This window comes from Octodon degus, unplaced genomic scaffold (assembly GCF_000260255.1).
Source record: "Octodon degus isolate 3935 unplaced genomic scaffold, OctDeg1.0 scaffold00055, whole genome shotgun sequence".
NCBI classification, from domain to species: Eukaryota; Metazoa; Chordata; class Mammalia; order Rodentia; family Octodontidae; genus Octodon; species Octodon degus.
Window position 1 is genome coordinate 4,742,205 of NW_004524631.1, and position 18,182 is coordinate 4,760,386.

The 18,182-nt window shown below is 42.3% G+C and overlaps 1 protein-coding gene and 1 pseudogene across 1 annotated transcript in view; both read left to right on the plus strand.

Moving 5' to 3' along the window:
* Pld1 (phospholipase D1) overlaps positions 1 to 7,059 on the plus strand; it is a 172,791-nt gene extending 165,732 nt beyond the window's left edge. The window contains exons 25-26 of the mRNA XM_004633552.2: positions 2,999 to 3,116; positions 5,238 to 7,059. Coding sequence (XP_004633609.2) covers positions 2,999 to 3,116; positions 5,238 to 5,462 — 343 coding nt within the window. The 3' untranslated portion in view covers positions 5,463 to 7,059. The remainder of the gene's footprint in view (positions 1 to 2,998; positions 3,117 to 5,237) is intronic.
* Positions 7,060 to 14,037: 6,978 nt separating this feature from the next.
* Positions 14,038 to 14,916, plus strand: LOC101582194 (annotated as a pseudogene).
* Positions 14,917 to 18,182: the final 3,266 nt, after the last annotated feature.

The window sequence follows — 18,182 nt, forward strand, 5'->3', positions numbered from 1 at the left end:
AGGTGCTTTAGATCACTGAGCCATCTCACCAGCCCTCCAGTTGATTTTAAATAAAGACTATTTTTCCTATAAGAAATAATGGAAATAGGGCTGGTGAGTTAGCTCAGTGGAATAAGTGCCTGCCTAGACAAACACAGGGATCCATGTTTTATCTTAGACACGAAATGCTTCACCAGCCCCAACGTGGGCACCCTGAGCCAGTCACCGAGACAGGACATGGTGGTGCACACCTGAAATTCCAGCACTGGGAAGGCTGAAAACAAGAGGATCACTATGAGTCCAAGCTGCATAGGGAGATCCTGTACCAAATACATTTTTTAAAAGATAAAAAATAAATAATGAAATAATTCATAAACAACCCAAAGCACCCCTTAACTAATCTTTTCATAATGAAAAGGATTGTATAATTTACCAGAAACACCAATAATTTTCATAGTGTATTCACCAGAAAGTCATAAAATGTGCCTAGTTATAAAATGTGCCAGAAACAACAACTTCACACTGTACTATCCATCTAATCTTTTTTTTTCCCCATCTTTGGCTTGCAAAGATAAAATGGAAGGTGGTTATTGTTTGGAAAGAGCCTCCTTTCACAAGAACATCAGGAATATAGCTCCCTAGTGTCCTTTCTCTCTTTAGGAGCCTGTAGCCCAATAAGACCTGCTTTTGGCTCACTAGGTCGCAACCTTTTCAGATCTAAAACTTGAGCTAAGGCTGTCTGCCTCTGTCTTTTCTTTAGTTCTGAGGTATGACATGACATTGTCATTAAGTAAGTGAAAAGAGTAAGTGACCTTTTGTCTGTCTAGGTGGACAGAAAAACTTTTCTCTCCAAAGATTTTAGCTCTGTCCTTTTTTTTCATGGTTTCTTTTATTTCAAGAAAAGAACTTTGCTGTACTGATTGTTATACTCCACTTCCTCTTCAGACAGCACCTCAGCTGCCATTCTCTGTAGTTCAGCCAGAAGTTGCTGAAGTTCTTCTGTAGGCAGCTCCCCTAAGTACTCTTCCACCACTTCTTCAGCCTCAACATTGTCTACTTGCAAGTCTATGGACTCTGCTATAGTGACAGTGTCATCAACCACAGGATCAACTAAAGGCTCAGGCTCCTCCACACAGCCTTCAAAGTCTCTTTCATGTATAATTTTAAGCCACATTTTCTTTCAGACACATCTCAGTGTCCTTAGACTTTGGCCTAGGGATTTTCAATTAACCGTACACAAGGATATTGTTAAGTTCTTGTAAGAACACTTTAAGGGTTAGATCTGTACCTAAGGCCATCTGGAAGCAGTTCAGGAACAGTTCTTCTTAAAGTTACCTATAATCTGCTGGTCCATAGATGCAGTAGAGGAGATGTATTCCAAAGCCATAGGAGATCTTCAGCCAATTCTTCCAAATCTTGTGGATGAGAAGAATTGTCTAGGATGAGGAGAGGCTGGAGTGCTAAACCTTTGTCTTCTAAATATTTCTTAACAGTAGGTTAGAAAGCCTCTAGGTTCTACTCAAGAAGAAGTGTTCTTGTTACCTAGGCTTTTGTGTTAGATCTCCACATGACCCCTTGCCTATTCTTCATGACTTTGTTTTCTGAGCACTCTAGGGGGTCTCAAAATGATAAACAAAGAGAGGCTTTACCTTGAAGCTACCACTCACAATAGCGCAAAGTGCTAAGGTTAACCTATCCATCATAGGCTTGTGGCCTGGCATTTTCTCTTCTCCCTGAGAAATGTATGTTCTCCTATGCATTTTTCCCCCAGAAACAATGAGTTTTATCACAGTTGAAAACTTGATGAGAGTAAAAGCCATTTCTCTTTGTTTCAAAGTGGTGTATAGATTATTAGCAGCCTTTCTATCAGTACTAGCTGCTTCACCAGGCCTAGTTGCACTATGGGCCCCAGTCTTTGCTTTAAAATCATGAAGCCACCACTTACTGGAACAAAATGTTTCACCATTATCACTCATGGATGGATTATCCTTTATAAGACCTGCATTTGTAGGCCTATTTTTTTCACAAGTTATAAACTCAAGCTGTAACCTCCCATCTGCCTTATACTAATAGCCTTTCTACCTTGTCTAACACTATTGATTGTGGCTTACTAATTGAGTGACACCTTTAGCAACACTAGCTTCATGATGCAAATATTTCCTATGTGAGATTGTGGAGATAGCAGATTTCAACATGGTGCACATATCCTCTACAATATACTTATTCTTTTCTATTATGATTGCTTTCTTTACCGTCCCCTCCTTGCTTGCTTAGCATTTTGGGGGCCATTTGGATAGAAGTAAATATAGCAGTTATTTTAAGCACTGAGAAAATCACATCCACAAGTATGCATGTCTGTGCCCCAACTGGTGCTTACATATACATTTCTGGCCTCATAAGTCTTTTATAGCTGCAGAAGTGACCAACATTTGGGTCATAACTCAAGACTTTCAATTAAACCTAAAATTCTAGTTGTAAGCCAAGGTATTTATTCTATGAGTCCTGTAGGAACTTGAGGGTCTGCTATAGACAGACAGATGATAGGTAGGTAAGTAAGTAGGTAGGTAGGTAGACAGATAGATAGATAGATAGATAGATAGATAGATAGATAGATAGATGATAGATAGATAGATGTAGTTAATTTTAATGATTATCTTTGATTTTTTAAAAAACCATACAGGTGTGGGCCAGCAAGATAGCTCAGTGGACTAAGCTCCTGCTTAGGCAAGAGCAGGGACCAGAGTTCAATCCCCACATGCTATACTGGCCTTGCCCCCCAGGCATACTGAGCTGCCCACTGAGTCCAGGCATGGTGGTGCACACCTCTAATCCTAGCACTGGGGAGGCTGAGACAGGAGGACCACTACAAGTCCAAGCTGTGTAGTGAGACCCTGTACCAAGTACATAAAAAAACCCAAATATATAGGTGAGTTCTAAATTACAGTTACCTTAAGAAACAAAGCAAATGGCAAATGTCTTTATTTCCTTTGTTCAATTTATAGGTTACTTTGTATTTCAGGGTTGTCCTTGGTTATCTTTCTGACCCAAGTGAGGACCTTCAAGATCCAGTGAGTGACAAATTCTTCAAGGAGGTGTGGGTTTCAACAGCAGCTCGGAATGCTACAATTTATGACAAGGTGAGATTTACTTACCCCCACCCATTTTTAAAAATCAAATTTCTTCACAAAATTGTATGTCATTATTTCTCTATTTTATTGATATATGAGTATCTGATACTCATATTATTAATGAGTATAAACAAAATAATTGCCCCCATTGCTTCTTTGCAAATACGAAACAGCAAAGTTCAAAAAGTCTTATGGATCATGGGATAGAAGAGGCTTTGGAGGTAGCCTGTCTTCTCCTGTGTCATGCTCAGGAATCTCGGCATCCTTAACACCTGCTTACCAAGCCTGTGAACATGTTCAGTGACAAAGCCAGGTGGGATCCAAATCTGAGTCAGTCCTGGGTTCAGTCCAGCTCACTCAGTAACTGGTGATATGACTTTGTGTATAGTGGCTTGACTTTTTTGAACTTTCCTTCCTTGGGAGGGATATTCCCAGGGAAAAATATCTAGAGATATTCTTTAGAGTGAGTATGAAGATGTAATCTCTTAAATGTACTTAGCACATGGTACATACTGTTGCAATAGTACTCAGCCAAATGATGACTTTCTAAAATAGTAAGACTATCCTTTTTTGGATGGTTCTAATGTTAGAAGATTGTTTTTAGCCCAGCATCAATGCATAGCAAAAGCATCTCGTGGTAAATTATATCCACTGGTTATGATAAAGAATGTAGGAGGGTTAAGCCTTATGTGATAGTGAAACATGTTGGTTCATGAAGTGGCCAGCTTCCTGTCATGGAAAATATTCAGGCTAAAGTTAGTTGATGATTTCTGAGAAGCTAGGATAAGAGCATGTTGTTCATGACTTCCAGAGTCCCTTCTGTCATGGAGACTTTAACCTTTCTTGATAGAACATGACATGTATTTACATTGCTTTACCTTATATGGCAGACTCAAGGCCACAACCAAATAGGTCACATGTATGGAGTCTTTTAAAATATAATTTTGGCTGGAGAAATAGCTCAGTAGTCTAAGCACCTGCCTAGCAAGAGTAGGGTCCCAAGTTTAATCCCTGGTACTGTATGCCATGTGGGCCCAGAACCCCCAGTGTGCCGTGCCAGCCCCAAAATCAGGCATGGTGACATATGCTTGTAATCCCAGCACTGGGAAGGCTGAGATAGGAGGATCACTACCAAGTCTGAACTAAGTAGTGAGACCCTGAATCAATTAAAATATCTATATCTATATATCTATATCTGTATCTGTATCTATGTATATATATTTACAAATACAGCCTTATTTGGATTCTGAATGGAGGCAGTGATGAAAGACCTTTTTGAAGATGATAGTGCAACTGAACATGAATCCTAACTTAAAATTTCTTCAGTAAAACAGATGGCCAAATAGCTCAGTGGATTAAACCTCCTGCAAGTAGGCGCAAGGACCAGAGGTTTGATCCTCAGGCTTGCCATGCCAGCCCTGCCCCCTGGGCACGTGCACACTGAGATGGCAATTGAGACTGGGTGTGGTGGCGCGCACCTGTAATCCCAGCACTTGGGAGACTGAAAACAGGTGGATCACTATGAGTCTGATCTAGTAGTGAGACCCTGAACACCCTGTAGACCCTTCCCTAAAAAATAAAAAATAAAATTCTTCAGTAGAGAACAGTATGGTATTGTATAGGCACATACCTTTATTCTTAAGAATGGCAATGCTGAAATACACAGAGATGAAGTTTTACATCCAAAACTTTCAGTCAGCAAACTGTTACTTTAGGAATTGTAGCATTAGCAGTTGTGACACTACATAAAGGTATAGACATCAACATCCTTCAGCATGAAAAGTTAGAGAAAATGTATTAATGCAGATTTTTCACTTAGACAAAAACTTCCAGTGAAATTCGGGGATGGCTGTTATCCAACAGTTGACGTTAATGGAGGATAGCATCAGTGAATTTCCATAGCTAAGGACCTGTGTGGAAGAGATGTGAGGACCTGCGACTTTTTTCAATGGAAGCAAATCCAGTAGTCACTTTATAGCAAGTAAGAGCAGCAACTCTTAAGTCTCTGCTTCAACATAAAATTAATGTGCTTCATGAAACAAAACTGCCTGTTGTAATGAATCTTTTTTATAAAGGGCGTGAGCTTTCTCTTAAGCTAATCACTCAAGTTCCAATTTGTGTTTTAATCAGGTGTTCCGGTGCCTTCCCAATGATGAAGTGCATAACTTAATGCAACTGAGAGACTTTATAAACAAGCCCATATTAGCAAAGGAAGATCCCATCAGAGCTGAGGAAGAACTAAAAAAGATCCGAGGGTTCTTGGTTCAATTCCCCTTTTATTTCTTATCTGAAGAAAGCCTGTTGCCTTCTGTTGGAACCAAAGAAGCCATAGTGCCCATGGAGGTTTGGACTTAAAAGATTTACTTGTCTGCAGCAAAAAGACTTCTCCTCTGAAGCCCACAATGTGCACACTGACTTCATGGGGGCCTCATAGCCTATTATAGGCTGATGCACTCTCAGGGCCAACACATGGACCTTGGAAAATGGCTGTGGTCCTACTGATATAAGGACGCTGAACATCAGCAAAGTTTATAATTCCTTTTCCCATCCTTGTCAAAGGGGGATCCATTCTTGTTGGTAGTCTTTCTTCAATGCCTTAAATCATAAGCAAATTCCATGGCATAGGCCAAAATCCATTTGTTAATAAGAATTTGTGTGTGACTGTGATCCAGGTTGCCAGAAGTTGCCCGAGCTTCCTTCTGGTTCTGTGACCTCCATGTGCACAGCCACTGTCTGCTGGACTTGGCCCCATCATTCGGTCTACACAGTGCCTTTTCTTGCTAAACGACATTGGAAAGCTGCGTGAAGCTTCCTCCAGTTTACAGGGATGCCCTGCAGAAGTAGTGTTCACCCAGTCAAGGATGTGGTCATTGTTTCTTGTCCGCTTCTGTAGGGGCAGGAAGCCTAGCCTACACAGCAGTCCACACTTCTGGTAACATTAATACTGTATCTTGACACCACAGAGTAACAAGAAGGAATTAAACTCCAGGACTGAAGCAGAGATTTCACTTTGTTCCCCAAAGCACCGCCAAGATGCATTTTTTTGATAGAGCCCAAGTGATCAAACTTGAAAACATGTTTAGGATACACAGATCAAACTGAGATGGAGCACACATTCTTCAGAAACTTCCAGTGTCAGTAGGAACCCGATATTCATAAGATTCTTTACAGTCTTGTGAATTTTTTGTCATCTTTGATTGATTGGAATTTCAATTTCTTCATTTCATAATCAAATGAGTGAATACAATTTGCCTAGCAAGAGAATCAAAGGTTTCCTACCAAGTTAATGACTCTAACCTTGTTTGACATTCACTGTTATTATACTTAAGAAGAAATGATTATAAAATATATGCTGTTTTTCTTGCATTATTAAATATGTGTTAATATTCCACCAGGGCTTTCAAAGAATTTAGGATATTCTTATAGATTGAAGATGTAAAAGAGGCCTCTGAGCAATAAACCGGGTACAGGTCCAGGGATTCTACACATGGACAGAATCTCCTTAAGGTTCTTCAATGCAAGTACCCAGTCTCTATTTTCATGAACTCACACTCAGGTCAGAAGGATTGGAGAAGACCACAGAGACAGTGAAACATACTAATAGAATAGTGTCATACCTGAGAGGATTTCACACCTAGAGAAATAAGGTGAAACTTTGTAAGCAGCTCTGGAAATGAGTATTAATGAATAAATAACTCATTTTTCATAGGACTGTAGATGGTAAAATGATTTAATTACTTAGGTTTTATAAATGAGACATTTTATATTGATGAAAGCTTGGATTGACCTTTGAAGTACTGAGTGTATGTGGAATACCTAAAGATTGCTGTATTTTATTTTAAAATATTTTGTAAACCTTAGAACAATGAACAAACCAGCCTTGGATTTATGCAAATTATTCTTAGAAAAAAATGTGAAAAATAAAGGGTCCTAAATAGAGCCCCTTTTTGGGACAGGGCCTTAATATGTTGCTCAGACTGCCCTTGAGCCCATAGTGATCCTCCTGCCTCATCTTCCAGAGTGCTGGGAATACAGGTATGTACCACCATGCTCAGAAACTCTTCTCCTTAAAATAAATTATTTGATTCAACCCTCCCCATTTTGTAGATGAGGTAACTGAGGCTCAGAGGGGTGGAGGACTGATTTAAACTCACAATATATAGAAGGCAGAACTGGCACTAGCAAAATTGCTACAGTCTATAGTTGTCCTTCCATGTCATCACTGCCCAAAAATGAAGATATGCAGGAAATTTTAGAAGGCTATTTTAAGCTGTTTTGGACCCTGCCTGTGCCTAAGTACTGGGATAGATGTGCCATAAGGTAGGGATTTCACCATTGTTGCTTGCAGTGTGTTCCCACAGCCTGGATCAGTGCCTGGCTCCCAGGAGAGATCAATAAATGTCCATAGAATGCGCACAAGAAGAGGAGAGGACTAAAGAAAAGAAAAACTTACTAAGTGTCAGGCCAGAAACCTTACTATCAGTTTCTCTTGCAAGTTTTCTACATCTCATAGTCAGGATTCTTATCTACAAAAAAGCAGTGAAGTGTATTGGGAGAAATCTTACAGAAACTTCAGTGCAATAATTGTTTCTCATACAGTAGCAGGTTACGAAGTGCAAAGTTCTGTAAGAATTGCATGGAGTATGGGCATGGGATATACTGTAGAACCTTAGTACCTGTGTCTTTTGGACACCATTAATACCTACTGGAAGTTCCAATGATGTATCTTAACATCGAAGTGTCTCATAACTTTAAAATGTAAGTCATGGAAAACCTTGAAAAGTTATTAGGAATTGTTCAACATTTCAAACTGACTGCAATCTTTTGAAATGCCTGCAAATGCTATGCCTGATGTCCTGCAAATATCTATGAAATGCCTGCAAATGCTATGCCTGATGTCCTGCAAATATCTGTAATAATTTTTGTTTCCCAGGAGGAAAAAGTCTATTATTACAATAAATGAAGGGTAGAAAGTGGTCCTGGCCTAATAGAGTTGTTCCTTGGAGGAAATCTAAGGAATAGCAATTTTAGCATAGTTTTGCATTCAGATCAGGGGTCAGGCCATGACACACCCTTCTATGGGAAGCTCTTGAGTCTCCACATCTCAGAGGGATGTGGAGAGCTGACTATTAGATAATCCTGTGGCATATTGTGAAGCAAAGTACTTTTTTGAAGTGTTTTTGAAGAAAATTTTCTCTGTAGGTGCTCAGAATATGAACAGCTAATGTCTTATGTAATAACTTGGGAAATTATGTCATGACTGAACTGTCTCTCAGGTGGCAGCAGCTGACTGAGAAATCATTTTTCAGATGTGAGACTAAGGAGAATAAATTTTTATGTATAAAATAATAAAGAACTTGTACTTCTCTCTGCAGCTACTAATCTTGTGTTCTTTCCACGTCTACTTCTAATCAGAATTCCTTATTTTGTAAAAATCATTTTAGAAAACAAGAGAAAATTTTACTGAAAAAAATTAAGCCTCACCTTAGCCTGCTCATCTGCTATTCAAAATACTGTAGAAGGAGTGGCTGAAATGGTAAAATTTATTTTTCCAATTGTGGAGGTAACAAGCCTAATACCATGGTCCCTTTCTACCAAAAGCTGTGCTGTTTCTTCCTGCAAAGCCACTAATACATCATCAGGATCCCACCCTCATGGTGTAGAACTCGGGCCATAGCTTCCTCTCTATGGTAGGGATTTTAGAAATCAAAAGTGGCCTCCACTGTTTTACAATTAAAGTTTCATTAGAAGACAGTCATATCCCCTCATACCCATATGTCCCACGTATTGTAAGATAATTACTATCAGTAAGAGGAGGCTTGCTGATCCATATAGAGAATATTCAGACAGAGCACCACAAACAGTTCTGGGGAAGTTTTAATTTTGCCCCATCAGTAGAATTATCAAGTATCTCTAGTCCCGTAGCCCAGAATTGTACAATCTGTTTACCCCAAGACCATAGCCAGGTCCTTTTAGAAATAAAAATCACCTGGCTTTTGACTCTGGAAGATGTGGTCAGCTTCTCCAGCCAAGCAGTCATAACACAAATGGTTGGAAGTGTCTGTAACTGAAACATTATGTACATGGGGATGGGGAGGCCTGAGTGTTTCTATCCAGAATGATAATCATGAAATTAAGAAACTCTTTCCCTGAATTTTCCTCCTATGAAGTGCTGGAAATGATACAGATATTCCTTATTTGCACAGTCACTGCTTTCTGTACCTTGTCTTTTAGCTGCTTTTCTTTCTTAAGACATAAGCATTCATTAACTGAGCAATTAAAACTGGGAGATCAGCAGTCTCCCTCTATGTGGAAGTCACTGTCCTTATGCACGTGGGCTCTGGGGCCAGGGTGTTCTCTGTGAGATGGAGGCAGCACTGTATGCCCCTGCATCCTCTGGTGCAAAAATTGCTGTTCTCTACCTCCCTGGGCTCCTCTCACTGATGAGGTGCAGTGACAGTGACTAAGCAAATTTTTTTGTAGAAGGTGGATGAGCACCTATTGGGCAAGGCCCTGTTGGAGTGCTGAAGATGCATCAATGAGCATGTCAGCCCAATCTCCCCACCTTCATGGTGCTCACATTTTAGCAAATGGACAAGATTCCCATTCCCCAAATTACCTGAAATAAGACAACTCTGGATGCAAGTATGAGGATTTTCCCTAGGTGGGCAGAACAACAAATCCTGGAGTATGATAAACACTATTCTCCGTGGACGCCAGAGTAGGATCCAAGGAAGAACATTACCGCTATCAATCACAACACTAATCATAGCTACTCTAAGCAGCTACATCCTCCTCTAAGGACTTCCCACTTGAGTTCTTTAATGAGCTGTGTGGTTGGTTTTCTGCTGTCAGATAGCTGCATATGCTCTGGTGCCCACTGACTGTGCTCACCTGAAACCCAGTCTCTCAGCTGCTAGCCATAGGATTTCTCTGAGCAGATGAACCTCTCTGAGGTCTTCAAACCCATGGTAATAAGGCCACGAGAAACCACAGCAAAAGTGTAATGCCTGGCTACAGTAGGTGCTTTCTACCAAAGTGGGGCTGCTGGAGCAGTTTCCTTGAATTTACTCTCTGAAAGTGAGGACAACACACACACACACACACACACACACACACACACACACCCATGCCCAAGCCTAGCACTGACGTCTTTTCATAATTGCAGAAAATGATTGCTATGGTTGGAGTCTCCCTCCCTAAGCCTCCCACTCTAAACTTGTGGTGACATTTAATTTTCATTGTAACAATGTTAACGATATTGATTTAACTTCCATTGTAACAGGTGAGACCTTTAAGAGGTGACTGAGTCATCTGGTCTCTGCCCTCTTGAGTAGATTAATGCTTATCGCAGGAGTGCTCATTGCAGGAATGGATTCCTGATAGGAAGAGTTCAGCCTGATCTTTTCTCTTTGTGTGTCTGCTCTCCCTCCCACAATGCTATGCAGCATCCCAGAGGGCTTCACCACCATGCTCCTGACCCCTCAGCCTCCAGAACTGAGTCAAATAATACATCTCTATTGCCTATAGGTTATCTAGCCTGTAGTTTCTATTTCTAGTAGCTGAAAACAAAAGAAGGAAGTAAGCAAATGATAGAAATTTATAGATGGAGGTCATAAGCTGGAAAGAGCAAATAAAGGTGTCTTGGGAGAGGATACTGGATGTTTTTATCTAAACCCCGTTATCCATTTTTGGTTTCCTATACCAGAGAAATTAACCAAAAATCTAAACCGATACCTCACATGCCAAAGAGACTGGATGAATTTCTGAAATCTCTTTATTTGAACAATGGGAATTTCTGCCATTTTAAACATCCATATCTGGTGCAAAGTTTGTAAGTTTGACCCTCCTAGGCTGCATCTACACAAAGGCGTTTTCACTTAGACCACACAATGTGGGTTAGTGTTGTAAATTAGTTTTCAAATATAAAAACTGGTAGATTTTACACAAAATTTTGATTTTCTGACTTCTGCGAAGAATATCTAGGAGCGACAGCAGCATGCATTAATTCCTTTGCAGATGAACAATGTCCCCTTCCCATGGACATGTGCTGCCCACGTCACTACAGTCTCCTCCCTTCCCTGAAGGGCGCTAGGCTGTGACTTGAATGAATCAGTGGAATGTAGCAGCAGTGACACGTAACTTTGAAACCTGGGCTCAAGAGGACTGTGCTTCCGTTATCTGAGAATGCTGCCATCGTATGAGGATGAGAGGCCGTCAAGAGGGGATCAGACAATGGCCAGCACCAGTTGACAGACGTGGGAGCCAGGCCGTACAGTCCTCCAGATCTAGCCAAACTGTCAAGGAAACTCACAGAGTAACTTCGCAACTGACCCTAATCCAAACTGCCACCCCTCTGGAGTATGAGCAAATGCCATTGTCTTTGTCTTAGGCCACCAAGTTTTGCAATGGCTTGTGACATAGTGGTAGATCATTAAGATCAAGCTTCCTTGAAGCCTCCCTCTCTTACTTTTGCACATTCTAATTCCTCTGTGACCTTTTGTCATCTGGTTTCTAGCCATTTCGCCTGGACTAACTTCGTTACGCTTTATAACTTTTTATTAACATGTAACATATTTATAGCAAGAACACGCATTATAAATATGTATCTTAATCATCTTCACAAGTTTAATCAACATATATAATCAGAACCCAAATCAAGTACCAGCAAAACAGACAAAAGCCAAAAAGCTCTTCAGCCCTCACCTCTTGCCCTTACCACTTATTCCTCCAAAAGCAATCACTTTTCTGACTTCTTAAGACATAGATTGTTGGCTAGATTTTTGTACATCAAGGACACACGGCTTTACTTCCCCCAGCCAGTGGTGGTGAACCTGTGGCGTGTGGGCCACAGCGGGCTGCGTTACTGAAAACCCTATGCGGTTCACCTTCGCTGCACTAAGCAAACATGAAGCTGCCTGGTTTGCCAGGTCACTAGTAGACTTTTAGCATCATTATGGAGTCCCCTTTCTCCATTTCACCTGTAGGATCTGGCTGATGCTCCCATTTCTTCGTACACAACGCCACCGTCAAGCCAACGACCTCAGGAGCATCGCCAGTGTCCATGTGAAGAGAGCTCTAGCTCAGAGCTCCTAAGCTGCAGACGCCCACCTGGCCATTAGATCTCTCCACTTTTCCACTTGCCCCTCAACAGCACGGCCCCTTCAAAGTGGTGCTCGTCGTCCGTGCTCTCTTCCAGCCACCACCTGGATGCTTCCAAGTGCTCCTCCTGCTCTTCTCTGTATTAGGCAACAATCCCAGTATCCACCAACTGCCAACTGCAAAAGAATTATCAGCCCAACTTCTCCTTTTCTCCCACTTTCCCCATCAGTCACGATCAGTCTGTCAGTCAGTGCCACTGTCTAATTGTCTCCTGGTTCTTTCATGTGTCTCTCTCCCAGTGCTACTTTCACCTCATTCACCATCACCTTCTCTGGGTTAACTAGTTGTTGAGTTTATTATGTTCACAAATCCATTCACTGAAGTCAGGGACCAATTTTATTTTTAATTAATCAACTAATTTTAATGTATTTGGTTGCTACAGGGTCTCACTATGCAGCTCAGACTCATAGTGATCCTCCTGTTTTCAGCCTCTCCAGTGTTGGGATTACAGGTGTGCACCACTAACTTCAACTCTGTGGCCAGCTCAGCCTGCCCTGGGGGTGGGGCTGATGTGGCATGTGGTTCCGGGGATCAAACTGTGGTTCCTACGCTTGCCTAAGCTTGCCTAAGCAGGTGCTTTAGTCCGCTGAGCTATCTTGGTGGCCCAGGGACAATTTTTTAAATGCAAACGTGCTCTTGCCTCTTCAGCTTAAGTCCCTTTGAAAGACTTCAGTCCTAATAAGTTTTTAAAAGACCTTTTATTTATTTAATTTATTTGGTACAGGGTCTCACTATACACCTTGGACTTACAGTGATCCTCCTGTCTCAACCTCCCCAGTGCTGGGATTACAGGCATGCTCCAGGTGCTTAGACTGCTGAGTTATCTCCCCAATCCCTAATAAAGTTTTGCAAGGCTCTTTAAAGTCTGGCCCTTCCTTAACTCTGCAGCTGACTCTCTCCCATCTGCTGCTCTTCTTAAGTAAAATGCTAGATTTGCCTTTTCCATATCCTTGGTCTTGGGCTATCACAAAGACTTTTCTTCTCCTAAAAAGCCTCTATCCTCCCTAAGCGTCATTGCTTTCTGAATATGTCCGTAGCAAGCTATACTCTCATGCCATTCCTGTACCACATATATCTCCTGCGAGAGTGAACCTGAGTAGGCACAACAGCTGGCTCATATATCAGGTTTCCTGCAGCACTTAATACAGTCTGTATATACCAGATACATGATAGTTGGTGGAGGAAGTGAGCAAATGTAAAAAAAATGGGGCTAAGTGGGAGAGATTGTTGGGTACTTGCCAAGGTGGAGCAGGATTATATGTGATTGGACTCTCTACCTGAGGTAGAAAGGCCCAATTGAAACTGACTATGAAAAGGAGAAAGCACACAGTTTGTGAACCATGCAAACTCATTCCCAGCCAGCTTCTCAGATGAAAAAGGGCAACCAGCAAGATGTTAGGCCAGTGGAATTCTGTGTCAATCACTTAAATTTTATGCCTTGTTCTATTACTAGGGAATTGGAAAGGAGTAGAAGTGGAAGGAGGAAAAAATGTGTAGAAAAAGTTGGGTTTTTAATAGCTTGGAGTTTAAAACTCTGTTCAGTGTCTTATTTGGGTGGCTCCAAAGTTTAGTTAGGGTTCAACTGATGGAGGCACACAGGAGAGAATAAGGAAAGCCAAACGAGGAAGGGCCGTGCCAGTAGTAACCACATCATGGAGGATGGAACCTGGGAGCAGGGCTGAGGTATCCACGCTATTATCCTCAACCATCCCCTGGGCCATGAGATGGCAAAGCACATGTTCGGCTCATATCTAATGAGGTTTAGGCCATGGTGCTCTTCTTCAACATGGCGTCTCCCATCCAAGTGCTCACCTTTACTGTTGAGGAAAGGGCTTCTTTTATCTCAAAGACATGAGGCCAAGGCCCTGAGGTGGACAGACTCCTGGGTCTCCCTGGGACAGAAAGAAGGTACTGTCCTTGGGAAGAAACATTCTAAACTGCCTCTCCTATCCTCCTGGGGTGATCCAATTTTGCCAGACAAATGTGCCCCTGAGGTTCATTGAAGAGGCAAAATGCCTCTGGATAGACATAGGAGTGAATTCCACTGTTTGTGTTTCTGGAGCAAAAGCAAGGACTACAGGAGTGTGTGCAGATGCAAGACCTCCACACCCATGAAGTTCAACCCTGATCCACTCCCAGACAATAAGATCCTCAGTGCACCTGTGGTTGTCAATGCAGCAAACCAACCCAGTTACAATGTGAACTCTCTGCTCTCAGCCCAGGGAGTACCTCTAAAGGTAAGTTTTCACTGATGGTTACTATAAGGAATCAGTGGACATGGTAGCCCTGTCTGGTCTGTGCACACTTAGTCTACAGCATGAAGAACATCCATGTGTCTGAGCACTACAAGGTCAGTCTTACTGCCTCTTTTGATCTGTCTTCAGAGGCCAAGTTCACTGTGATTCTGTAAGGACCTAGGCATTGCTATGGGCTTTTTCAGCTTCCTGAGCCAATCTATTCAACTACTGAAGAAAGATAATTAGTAATTCATTTATTTTTGGAATAACCAGCAAATATGAACACACCATTGAGGACCAAACACTATGGTACCATGTAAAGACCTGGGCTGGGATAGTGGTTAAAAATATTCTTACACAAGGAGGGGCTTGAGCCAAAGTGGCCCACATGGGAAAAGTTCTCGGAGTAGAGCTGTTGCAAATCGGAGTTTTGCAAACAAAGCAACACAATACAGGATACAAATATTATAAGAATGTTTTTAGCAATCACCCAGATATACAAAGAGTGAAGGAAATGTGCACACACTAAAGACCAAAAAATCCAGCTGAGGGTCTGGACCCCATGATAATGTCCTATGTGCATCCATCTGAAAACACAGAGCTCATAACAATGTCTCCCACAAGTCCAGCTGGAGGCCTAGAGCCCATGGTAATGTCTCATGCAGGCCTGTTTCACAGATCTGCGCTGGAAAAGTCCAAAGGTCAGTGAAGGAAGTTAGTCTGTGCTAGTGGGATGAAACACCTGTGCTAGCATGTAGAGCAATCTGGACTGGAGCCAGGAAGCAATACTCAAGGTGAGAACCAGAACTCCCCCCACGAAGTACCATAGCCATCCTCAGCAACAGTGAGGTTCTGAGCTCCTCTGATGATGAAGAAAGCTGAGTTCCCCTCAGGAAAGCTAACACAACAATCTCCTCCAGGAGACTGAGCAGTGTACCATCTTCCCCTCCATAGTGAGGAAGCAATGCTCAAAGTGAGGACAAGATTGCCTCCCAAGCGATCTGTAGCCATTCTCAGTAACATGGAGATCCCGAGCTCCTCCTCCAATGAGAACAGTCATGTTCGTCAGGAAAGCAAGCATGACAAGGTCCTCCAGGAAAACCAAGAGCTTCCAACAGCTTTCCTAACAGCCTCCTATGCTGTCAGCAGCAATCTTCACATGGGCCTTCTATACCTAGAACCATGAAGGTTTAGTTCAGCTGGGTGTTATAAGTTGTCCTTCAGTTGACACTCCACCAAGGAGATATATAGAGTTGTTGTTCAGACAACCTCTGGACCAAGACTGCATCATCCCAGATGCCTCCCAGTCTTATACCTTGAGACTGTGGACCACTACATGAGGGGTTATTTCCCCAACACCTACTTCAAGAAGCACAAGTGTTACTCAGCTCCAAAATGTAGACAGTTTGAAGAGAGATGTTTATGAATTAGAAATTCACAGGCTACTCAGTAAAGGCAAAGTTCTGGACTATACCAACTCCCCTTGTGAAGATTCCTTCCTGCAGAACACAGAGGACCACATCTACATCTACATGGAATGTGCACACACTAAAGACCAAAAGGAATAGAAATAGAAAAAGGAAATAGAAAAAGGAATAGAAAAAGGAAATAGAAAAAGATAATGACCTCACCACTTGGATTCAGCTTCCATGGTGCCTGCATAGCTAGGCCCTGGATGTGTGGGGCATCTAGTGGGGCCAAAGGAGGCTATTTCTGGAGAGGAGCTACTTCCTGATGGTGGGAATTCCAGCCTCCCAGTACTCAGTTAAAAAACCATGATCAGTCACCCCAATTTTCCAGTACCCTGTAGCAGTGGGTTCTGTGCACCCCAGGTAGTCTATCCCTTCACTTCATCTTGTAGGATTTTGTAGATGCTGGTGGGGGGCTGGAGCTTGGACTTGGTTGTCATATGAGACTTGATTTCTAACTCTAAAGGGAGAGTTCCCCTGACCCCAAATGCCTGCTTTTGAGTTAAGGTCTATTTTTTTTACTTCCATATTGGAGAAAAGCAAGAGAATATCTGGGAATCTTTGTATCCCTGGACATCTAATTCTGCCCTTCTTTCCATGCCTCATTCAGAATCTATTTATTCACTGTCCTGAGGGCCTTGGAAATAGGCCAACCTAGAGGGCCTTGATTCCTTTCTGGGCTGTAACGCTTCCTTGAGGGTGAGACTGAATTTTGCTATGGAAACCACTGTGTCCAACTGAGGGCAGGCACAGCTGGGCCCGTGCACTGGTACAGACTCACTCAAAGACACATAAACACTGGATCGAGGTTCTTCTCACCCCTCACTTTGTCAAGACTTCCAGAGATGAATTAGGTAGTCATTGTTAAAAAGAAGAAAAGAGCAAGTTATCAAACCAGGTAGGGCATCCATGTATGTAATCCTAATCTTTGGGAGGGTGAAGCAGGAGGATCACAAGCTGTAGCCCAACCTGGGCAATTTACTGACTTATCAACACCTGTTTCAAATAAAAAGTGAAGTGCGCTGGGGAGGTAGTTCAGTGTGAAGGCCCTGAGTTCAATCCCCAAACTGGCAGCAAACCAAAGTAAGCCAAAATAATCAAACAAAAACCACAGCAAGTGACCAGTAATAAAAACAGGATTCAACACCATTGGGTCTTCAGGGCTTGAGAGACTGAGGATGAAGATCAGCCAAATGAGGTGCCCAATCCCCATTATTTCTGGAGCTTTCCTGCACACCTGAATAAGAAAGAAGAGATGGAGAATCAGTACTGAGCCTGTCAAAGGCAAAGCTGCCATCACACAGCGAACTGCCTCTGTGGGCACAGGCGAATGGTTTTCCTAGCTGGGTGTCAACAGCCCTGGGTAGAACCAGCCCCTAATTTTTTATACTAGTTCAGCCATTATGGAAAGCATCACTGTATGGCGGTTTCTCAAAAAACTTAAGGAGCTACCACATAATCCAGCAATCCCACTTCTGGGTATACTTCATGTTCAAAGGAAATGAAATCTGTATGCCAAAGAGACACTTGCACTCCTCTGTTTATGGTAGTATTTTTCACAATAGGTGACATATGAAATCAACCTAAGTATCCATCAAAAGAGGATTAAAATAACATGTGTGTGTGTGTGTGTGTGTATGTGTCTGTGTCCGTGTGTGTGTGTGTGTGTGTGTGTGTGTGTGTGCATGGTCAGCTCTCCTATTGATTTCAGTCTATGGTTTTCAGCCTGAAAGTTTCAGTTTCCTATTACCCTGCTCATCTCAGGGCAACCAGGAAGCAGGCATATGGGAAGCAGATAGGAAGGGCCAGGGACCAGGTAATATGCCCAAAATCATGGCTCTATGACCCACCCAGACACCCAGAAATATGTTTTACTGATCTTGGCATCTCTTGATTGGTCAAGATTAACACATATGTACACACACGCACACATGCCAACACGCACATGCACCCAGTCTTAGTCAACTTGTCACTGAGACACAATACCTGACACCCACAGGTTAAAGAAGGAAAGCTTTATTTTGCTTACAGTTTGTGGAGTTTTCAGTCCCTAGTTGGTTGGCTCCAAGGCAAGGCAGTATGGCAGACAGGAGTGGAGGATGACAATTGCTCTTGATGTGGCATACAGGAAGCAGAGAGACATGTCAATCAAGGGAGGAGGGGGAGAGAGAGAGAGAGAGAGAGAGAGAGAGAGAGAGAGAGAGAGA